This window comes from Etheostoma cragini, chromosome 8, assembly GCF_013103735.1.
Source record: "Etheostoma cragini isolate CJK2018 chromosome 8, CSU_Ecrag_1.0, whole genome shotgun sequence".
In the NCBI taxonomy this organism is placed as follows: domain Eukaryota; kingdom Metazoa; phylum Chordata; class Actinopteri; order Perciformes; family Percidae; genus Etheostoma; species Etheostoma cragini.
The window spans coordinates 7,566,735-7,576,853 of NC_048414.1; the positions used below are offsets into that span (position 1 = coordinate 7,566,735).

General features: G+C 41.0%; 1 protein-coding gene across 2 annotated transcripts; it reads right to left on the reverse strand.

The window, feature by feature from the left end:
• Positions 1-654: 654 nt before the first annotated feature.
• On the reverse strand, positions 655-9,145 carry prr5a (proline rich 5a (renal)). 2 transcript variants are annotated; one of them, XM_034879926.1, is made up of 12 exons: positions 7,910-7,988; positions 7,525-7,655; positions 5,289-5,414; positions 5,128-5,208; positions 4,519-4,567; positions 4,329-4,386; positions 4,132-4,223; positions 3,854-3,994; positions 3,021-3,156; positions 2,464-2,739; positions 2,071-2,378; positions 655-2,038 (listed from the first exon to the last, which is right to left on the reverse strand). In XM_034879926.1, the coding sequence occupies exons 1-11, from the start codon at positions 7,943-7,945 to the stop codon at positions 2,089-2,091; spliced, it is 1,416 nt and encodes a 471-aa protein (XP_034735817.1). In that variant the 5' UTR covers positions 7,946-7,988; the 3' UTR covers positions 655-2,038; positions 2,071-2,088. The 2 variants fall into 2 exon arrangements, with proteins under 2 accessions (XP_034735817.1, XP_034735818.1); XM_034879927.1 differs by lacking the exon at positions 7,910-7,988 and adding an exon at positions 8,891-9,145 and having other exon boundaries at positions 655-2,378.
• Positions 9,146-10,119: the final 974 nt, after the last annotated feature.

The following is a 10,119-nucleotide window of genomic DNA, read 5'->3' on the forward strand; positions in this document are numbered from 1 at the left end:
TTTTGTCCCCGCCCCCGCTGCTGCCGCCTGCTCTCGTCCACTTTACAGGCGAGGCGCAGTTCATCTCAAACGAGCCTATTTTCTCAAAGGCAAAGCAGGTTACCCAGAGCTCGGTTTCCCCCTATCACCATTTCTAGCCACTGGGGGACCATAGGCAGGCTAGGGGAAAGTATATTAGTAGTAAAAGAAACTAAAAAAAGTAAAGTTTTCATACCATAGGACCTTTAATGGAGCTTGACAAACGGTAAAACTAAATCCAGCTGCAACTGTAGATCCCCCTTATTGACCAACCTCATACACATGGCAATATGAATAAGAAAACATTCTATTTATAATGAATCCATTGTTTAGAATAGAAGGCGATAACCCATGTTTTTAAATTCTATTCAAATTTATTTAATTTTTACTGGGCTAGTATAACAAATTAATACAAAGTACAACTTCATAGACATCATAGATTGTCAAAAAAAGTAAAGTACAAAACGCTTGAGGTGAAACATCGTTTGAAAAAGATTCAGTTAAAAAGCCCTTATTAAAATCTCAAGTCATTTAAAGGTAAAAGCTCACTTTACACTATCTAGCTGTCCTAAAAACCAACAATGCATTTTTATTTACAAGGTAGTGGTGGTGCAAAATACAGTGTGTGAGACGACATTCAGTCAAAATGTTCATGTCTTTATCAAATGTAAACAATAAAACATTGTCATTCCTTAAAGTCCTGCTGTACAGAGCTAATACAGAAAAGCAAAGGCTGTCACACTGAAGTTTGCTCTAAGAAGTAAAGTTTGCATTAGACCTCTATAGCCGCCGCTGACAATGAAAACAATTCAACAGTCCACATTTTCATAAGATGTCGTACAAAAGAGAGAGCAGAAGACCTCATTACTGTGTTACTGCCAAAAGGGCAGACAACGAAGCGTAAACAGTTGCAAGATTTAAAATACACAAATACAAAAAAATCCATGATAAATATGTTAACTTTGTAACTTTTCCATGGAAAGGTGGCTTTAACAGCCATTTCCCCCAGTAGAGGTAAGAAACTAAACCTCATAACTCCAGTTTTGGTGATTTTAACCCCAGTTGAAAGATTACATGCTCCTTTTTGGGTTAATATCATCTATAGTGTATATTTTTGATATTGTCAACAAATCTCATGAAAAGACCAAAAACATCAATGTGTTACTCCATCTCTCAATACTTTCTAACCTCCCCAGAATGTCTCAGCTCCAAACCCATTTGTTTACACTAAAGATAAACATCTTTAAAATGGGTCACAATAATATAGTTGAAAATGCAAGATAAATAAGTCCATTAAAGTGCTGAGCACTGGAGTTTTTAACATAAGTTACTTAAACATGAGTAAGTATTGCATTTGTTGGGGACTATATCCAGCCACAGATTACTATACATTTGTTGATTTATTGAGTATTTACAGTACAAGCAATGTTTATGTGGGATTGAGTCAAAATAAACTACAGTGCCCATGTTCATCCAAAAGAAGAAACATGTTAGTGCAACTATGTGGCTCATTAATGTGTTTTAGTAGTTTTTGGACAAAACTGAGGTCTTTGGCAGTAGATGAAAATTAATCAGGCTTTGGCTACAGAAGCAAACTTACAGGGATCAATTGATCATTGACTTTGATCTTTTCATGGAATTTGTTCTCTATGAGAAAAATATAGAATATCACCAGACTTCTGCCTTAAACTGATTTATTTAGGTTCATGAAACTAGTTGAAAGCTCAGGATAAAAAGCTTGGATAAAGTCACAGCTACGTGTCTTCAAAGTAAAAACCCGGTAAAACATTGAGGTCCTTTAATAATAATAATTCCACTGGTGTTTGCTTTGTAATTAGCTGGACAAACATGTTTTTCATGTTACATGTTAAAGTCGTGAGGTTTTCATTCACCAGTGAAAGCAACTGGAATTGATTCATAACAAAAGGAAGATGGTACCATCTTAATGAAATGTAGTTTGATCTTAAATCTGTCCCACAGATTTTCAACGTACACTCTGAAAAGGTGTGTGTGTGTGTGTGTGTGTGTGTGTGTGTGTGTGTGTGTGTGTGTTCCTAGAGGCAACCACAGCTACACAGTGCTCTGCCTGCTCTCGCGGCAGTACCCCATAGCCTCTGAGGAGTGAGGTGGGAAATCAATAAAGATCCCATCTGAGTCTGAGTCTGCAGACTCTAGCACTTGTCCAATAATGGTTTCAGGGCTGGATGATTCACTGGGCGGCGTGGAGGATGGACCCTTACTTAGATCAGTCATTGTTGTTGTAGCCTCAGTGCCGTGCAGGGCTCCTGAGGAATGAAGTGGAAGGATACAAGGAGACGAAAGAGGCAAGTCTATGACACTCGCTCCCGCTTGTACAATACCTGTAAATGAAAGGGCACTGGATTATTATAAATTATTACATTATGATTTTTTTTCTTCTTTTAGACATCTCGATCTGTGACATACCATTGAACTGAGAGCCCACGCACAGCCTGTTTGAGGCGGGGCCAGACAGTTCAGATGAGGCCAAGTCAGCGTAGGCCAGTCCTTGTTCCTCCAGGCATGTTATAATTTCACAGGCCGAGTGGCGCCGAATTCCCCCACTGCCAACAGAGCTGGCATCTGGGTCATATTCGGCCACAGGGGTCAGCAGCAGAGGGATATTGTAGCTTTTTGATCGTACCACAGGGTTTTTAGATGGTTGATCCGTAGACTTGGACCAGCCCCACGGCAAACGCTTCTCTAAAAGACAAGAAAAAAGTCGGGAGGGTGTTTAATTTATGTCACTCGTCAGACACGTTTTTTTCTAAGATTATTTTAAAGCATATTTAGGCCTTTATTTGAAAGGACAGCTGAAGACATGAAAGTGGAGAGAGAGGGGAAATGACATGCAGCAAAGTGCCGCATATCGGAGTCTAACCTGGGCCTGTTGCATCGAGGAGTAAACCTCCATATATGGGCGCCCGCTCTACCAACTGAGCTTTCGGGCCCCCATTACCCTGCTTTTAAATTCACTTTCTCACCCAAAACACAGCAATGGTCCTCAGCACCATCCCCTGAGTAAAGCCCGTGTGTGCCCAGGTAGGGGGAGACCACCTTCTGAATCAAGGACTCGAGCCTCAGGTAGTCCTCATTAACACCTCGGGACTCATGGACCCCCTAACAGACAGAGACAGGCAACAGAGTCACACCAATAGAAGAAAAAGCTAAAGTTAACCCTAACCCTTGGTTCTTAAGCAAACAAGACCATGGGAAAACTAATAGATGATACTTTGGATATTTAATTCATAGAATAAGCCATTTATAAAATAAAAATATCTAACATTTTCTTCTTGCAGATTCTAACACGTAAGAATGTGGTGCGTTTCTCTGACTCATATCAGTATAAATTGAATAACTTTGTTTTTTAAGGTAGGTCACACACTAAGAAACAATCAAAAATATTAGTATCGTACAATAAAGCATAAAAGCAATGGGAATGAACAACAATTAAATGTCACTCTAAAATCAGAATCAGAAACCTGTGTACAAGGTTTTTCTGGCAATAATTTGATCATTTTTGAAGTTGTTGATAAAATGTAAATAATTCCAGATCAACTGATAATGAAAACGGTCATTAGTTTATGCCATTCAGTAAGATGTGTGCATATTCATGTCTAGACATTACATTGGAGCTCGACCGAAGATGCAAAACTGCAGGTGATTATCATCTGGGATAGTGGTTCACCCTTATGTGATTATTGACCATGTGCAAAGCTAAAAAAAAACATAATTTGATGCTGTTTTGACTTGTTTGGTCAGAAAGAAAAAAAACTGGGTAAGGAAACAGGGCTTTAGGTGTGGCCTGCAGGCCTACCTGTAGAATAAGCAGCATCTGTGTAACAGACGGGGGCACGCGGGCCCGAGGTCGAGACAGGGCGTCCTCTAACTTTACGCTCAGAACTATGGTGTTTCTGAAGTAAAGCAGAGCCAGCTGTCGCACTGAGGGCTCCTTACCCTGCACACAATAAGGACACAGAAAACAGCAGAAGTGAGCAATAATTATCACCATCAAGTGAAGGTTAATTACTTAAGGTTGTTGATCCTGCGTGCAGCAAAGACAAAAACCAGATGGCTCTTAAGATATTTGTGTACCTGAACTGGATGGAAGATTGCCTGCAGCATCGAGAGAACATCACAGAAGAAGAAGTCCCAGGTCTCTGCCAGAGAGTCGAGTAACTTCTGACCTACATCAGTCACACGGGAAGTGGTTAAAGAGACAGTTGATTCAAGTTTAATTCATGTGGACAGACCACAAAATGTATTACGACAATTTCTCCAGTTAGCCATACCTTCGTAGAACCTTATTTTATCTCGAAGAATGACCATGCCTTTTGTAAGCAACTGGTTCTGTGGAATAAAGTGAAAAGATGCCATTAAATAGAAATATCTGAGACACCACCGCTTGTATTCATCTGAATGGTGTTTTGCAGCCATGTACTAATCCAAATCCTATTTCATTCAATATTAAAAGTGCATTACCTGAAGATATTCCGTGAAGAAAAACCCCAGCTCAGTCTTTAACAGATGCCTGAGGAAACAAATGTGTGGCTATTGCTTCATTTTATGACTCAAACAGAACAATCAATAATCACAGGATGGACAGTATTGCCAGTATTTATTTATCATTTATGTGTGAATAAGGAGTTTACCACCTGCGATTAATTACTTAACTTCATTACATGTGTAATTTTATGAAATAGAACCAAAGGAAGTAAATCTACTAAGCACCCTTTTTTTCCAGAGTTATAAGCAACAGTTTCTTGTCTAGTTGAAGAAATGTGTTAACTTCCTTGTGGTTTTTCTGTATATGTAAATATGTTTACTGGGCTGTAATGGAGGCTGATGGGATAGAAGTTATGGGTCTGGTTTGAAAAGATAATGAGATATCTGGCATGGCCACATGACTCCTTATACCCACATACAGTACACAAACAAACTCATTCACAAGAAAATGTCCAGCCAGCAAACGTAGGACAGACAGTAATTATACTAATTATAGCACAACATGACATCAACAGTCTAAAATAACGATGTTTTCTCCGTACTGTGTGAATGTGTGTGGCTGTTTCTGTTTCTGTCTAAACTTACCGAACACCTTCGTTGAGGACGTAGAGCTCGTTATCTGCCAAACCTTTCTTCTGGAAGACCGCGATGACAGCGTTGTGGATGCTGAAACACAGCAAACACACAAACTTGTCTAAATAATTGTTCAAAATGCATTTGAGACACCACAATTGTATTTGGCATACCTGTTCCAGGTGGCGTTGGCTCCTGCCCTCTTCTGCTTCTCACCTCTGTCTTCTGGTGAACTTTTCTCGCTTTTCCCCAGCTCGTTGAGGCTGGGAGAGCTCATCAACTTCAGCCGGTGCAGAGTCCTCATGAGGGAGATATAGAGGAAGTGGAAAGAAACAAGAGTATGCACTAAGTAGTGGACAAGAGAGGAAGAAGGTCAGGCTGTTTGCTGACAGAGAGAGACACAGAGAAGAAACACGAGGAGATAGCTGGAGGGGAGAACATTAGCAGCATGAGTCTGGGAGAGGGATAAAGTATGCAGAGAGGGAAAAAAACCAATGACAATAGAAAGAGCAGCCGGTGACAGAGGAGAAGAGAAGTAGGACAGAATGATGTATGGTGAGAGAGGGGCAGCACGTTAAGAGCAGCATGGGTGGAGCCAATGTGAGAGGTGGGCCACAGCTCTGCTCGAGGTCTCAGAAGAGGAGGAAACTATAGCACATGCACTTGGGCAGAATTGTCCTCCTTCTCTGCTTCTCTTTCAATACAATATAATCATTGATGCAAAGGAATATGTATGCAGAGCACAGATGCCAGAGGAACTGCAGTGTAAGCAGACTGAAACAGTTGGGACTTTATTGTGCTTGTCAGTGTACAGCGAGGAGGTGGAGGAGGAAGTTGCCCAGCTTATTATGGTAACAACAACAACAACAGGGGTAGGAAGCAGTGACACAATGTGGGACAATAAAGAAGGTTTTCCTGCTCTTTCTTTTTCATCACAGCTGGTGCAGGACAACAAAAAAAGCTAACAAAAAAAGGAGCAATGTGTGAGACTAAAGCCCGACCGATACTGGATCTTTGAAGCTGATAATTACGTAGATATTTAACGTTTTTTTTTTTTTATTCTACACTGTCTGAAAGGATCACATACTGTATGTGATGTGTATCAGCTTATTTCAACTATGATGTTCACACTGAATGAAATATTCAAACCCAGGACCCATCAGACATTCTCTGGATGTCCTGTGTATCTTTATGGATATATTTCCCCAAATCCAACCTGTCATGTTTGGTGCCTTTAGAAATGTTGGGATTTCTAGTTAGGCTGGGCAATATAGATAAAAAATAACTTACCAAATACCTCAATAGCGATATTATGACAATATTGTAGGATTGAATATTGGTGATTTTGCAAAATATTTTAACAATGAGATTCTTCAACCCTTTTTTAACAGTTTAAACCTATGTCAGATCCACAATCTAAGACAATATCTAGTCTCATAACACCATATCAATATATAATTTATATATTGCCCAGCTATAATCTCTTATGAAGAAAAAAGTTAAAGACAGAGTTTGTAATGACTGACCCAGCACTGACAATTAAGAGATTAGCCACATAACCTCGTAGGTGGCTTTCACACTTTTAGTCTTTTCTATGTTTTAAAAGACTCAGACTAGCAGATTCCATCTCTTTGCCGTATTTATGCCAAGTTAAGCTACTTGGCTGCTGCAGCAGCTTTATATTTACCATACAGACATGAGTGGTATCGATCTACTCATCAGTTTTAACATAATTTTTAATTTTGTTACTGTAAATGTACTAAATGTACTGAGCGGGACATTTTGAAAAATTAACTTGTCAGGGCTCTCTAGTGGACAAACTATGTAATGGAAACAAAACTATCAAAATGTGTCCTTGGGATTTATGTACATACAGTTCTTAATACTTATTGGCCAACATACTGTATACTGATATGATATATCTGCTATAGGCAGTAAATGCCTAAGCAATTAACATTGTTGTCTGTCACTCTACATGACACAATCTCCCATCTAAAAGAGGGGATTCTTTTAAATCCTAACTTACTTTGGGATGTGAGTTTAAATAAAATAAAGAAAACGCTGTTTGCACATTTTCAGGAGGAACTGGTGAAAACTAGCACTTTGAAGAAGAAGAAATGATGAGTTCAAACCCACGCAGTCCAGAAACTCTCTGCTGACAGCACGGCAGTAAACAACAGACCCCCTCACACGCCCACGTTCACTCAGAAAACATGAAAAGCAAGTGTACAAACTCAATCAAACATCCCACCAGGAGATCATTATCATTAGGTCAAGTGTTGCAAGCAAAGCTCAGCCGTTTAATGAAATCTTTTGTGAGAGTCTTTTGAATAAATGCTAATTTATATTTCATGCATTTTACAGGATGCTGTGTGTTGTTAAATTTTAATCACAGAAACTAAGCCTCACCTCCTGATTGGATGCTCACTGCTGCTTTCCATGTCTGGGCTGGGGGGAGGGGCAGAGAAGGTGCTGAAGTTGAGTGACAGGGGTCGTGAGGAGGGCCGGGAGGCGTGCCTCCGCCTGAGTCCATCAAGCATCTGAATATATAGAAAGGAGATGATGAAGCAATGGTTATTAAGCTTTGACTGAAGGTAAACGTACCATCAAAGGCACATAAACCATACGGCAGGATCACAAGTGGATCACGCAGCTGTGTGAGGCATCAGGGAAAAATGTCTGAGGCTCTCATGATACTCCTGTTACCACTTGCTTTGAGACATTGAATGAAACAAGGAACACTAACACTGAAGCACTAGAATACACAGACAAAACAAATTAAAGTAAAACTTACGGTCGCAGGGGTACAGGAGAAACCCAAGCAACACATTTGTCTCCTTAGGGGAGTTGTAGTGTGAAATCAGATTTCCTTTATTCTGTTATTTCAACACTCACTAAGTGTTTAGCTCCACCCTAACCGTATAATCACACACACACACACACACACACACACACACGCGTTGCATCAGAGGAAAAAAAGGGGAAGTGCATGTGTGTGCATGTACAGTATTCGTGTGAAGGGAATTATTCCTGTAAAAGGCCAAAGAGCCTGTATGACAGTACAGTATTTTGTCTATTTGGGTGTCTACCCATAGAAACATGCTGGGCACAGTAAAGCACCATCCCCTGGTCAGAGGCGAGAACAACAGTCTGGGCTGTCACTCTACAGACAAAGACACGACACGAGCCTCGTTCGCCACCCTGCATGCAAGTATAAAATGGGTGAATGGTGCGTTTTCCGGAGTATTTGGTTGGAGTTGCATCACAGTAAGATCACATCTCAGCCAGAGGAACAGAGACAGACTACACACTGTCTACCCGACATACCATGCCACGCCAGTCTGGGCATTTCTGCTTTTGTTCACCCCTCCTCCTTTTTGGGGCGACTACAGTCAGATCGATAACACTTCCAATATCTATCTCCATTGCTTTTCTGGCCTATTGATATCGCACTGAACTGCCCCGTCATGTTTATTCGACACACGATAGCCAATCGTCCAGACACGCAATCAACAGTCCACGTTTATCCTACAGGGAGGAATGTACAGCCATTCGTGCGTACGTGGAGGGTTTTCTATTTTTTTCTACTAGCGTGGACGAAAGAATAAGGCAAAGTAGCACAGTAAACAACGGGACTGTCTTGTGGGCACACACAGACGGGCACAGATGCGTCATAAAGTCCACCTATGGATAGAAAGTGTATGATAATGGTCACAAAGTTGGAGTCCCGCATATTGTCATGCGTCTCTGCCCGCCCACTGTAGCCTGCACTCACCGTGCCTTTATCCTGTCGTGTTGTTCCTGACGGGATGAAACGGTCATGTAGCACTAACAAGCAGTGTATACTGTCCGGGCTCAGCGGCTGGCTCCTCCACTGTTCCCCGCCGGTCGGCGCACCCACACGGGCATCAGGGTGCAGGCGGATGAAGGGTCCGACCTGCTGTGCTTTGGTGTTTTGGAGGGGGAATCATTCATGAGGCACGCGCAGCCGCTCGCTCGCTCATTGGCTCGCCCCCGCTTTGTTTTGACGAGATGCAAAAAAGCGAACCTGGGCTCGTGGACGCGCATTGTGGTTAAAACTACATGCAAAACAGGAATCACTGGAACTCAAAAGGAAAACACAAAATGAGTTATTTCATGCCCTGGACAAAATGTTTATTTAGGGTTATTATGCATATAGCATTAAAACGCAGACTTTAAGAGAAATATTCTAACTGGCACAAATACCCTGACCCCAGGTGGAGATATATTTGAATAGCACAGACGTTGTGCAGATATTGGAGAAAGGGCTGTGTGCCACGCTGCCTTGGACTCCTGCATGTTGCTGAATGAAAACAGTGTAGTTGGCTACACGCAGCAGCACTGGCCCCAATCTATGCCGTTTAACACAGTGGGTGACTTGCCATCTGTCAAAGCGGGCGCAGGCATATTTGCATATAATCCCCTATTTCTATGGGTCGTGGTGTAAATAAGAAATGTTACTGGCATCATGCAAATCACTGAAATTAGGCGTACAGCACGTTTCAATTGCCCCATCAATACATGAGAATTAGCCTACATATTTGCATGGTAAACAAGATATGCATAGCCTATACATATCCATGACATGCATGTTGTGAGAATCTGTTCACGCAGTAATTCAAAGAGATGCAGATTAACACACTGTAGGCGAATCCAAATAGACAAAGCCTGTTCTTTACCCAGATAAAAACATTTCCGTACAAATAATTAATTCAGAAAAAAGTGAAAACATGCTAAATTGGCCGAGTATAATTCAAAAGTAAACCATCTTACTAAAAATATTAACCAGCATTGAAATAACATCACAATTAATAGGACAGTATTGTTAATTTGTCACACTTCGGAATTCAACAGTGTGACACCCAACGGAAGGGTAGCTTTAGCTGAATCCGAGTGCATAGTTGGAACTACTGGTGTCCTTTCAGTTGTAGTACTATTTCAGTATCTTAGACAAATAATAAGATGAAGATATAAGTTTGGTTA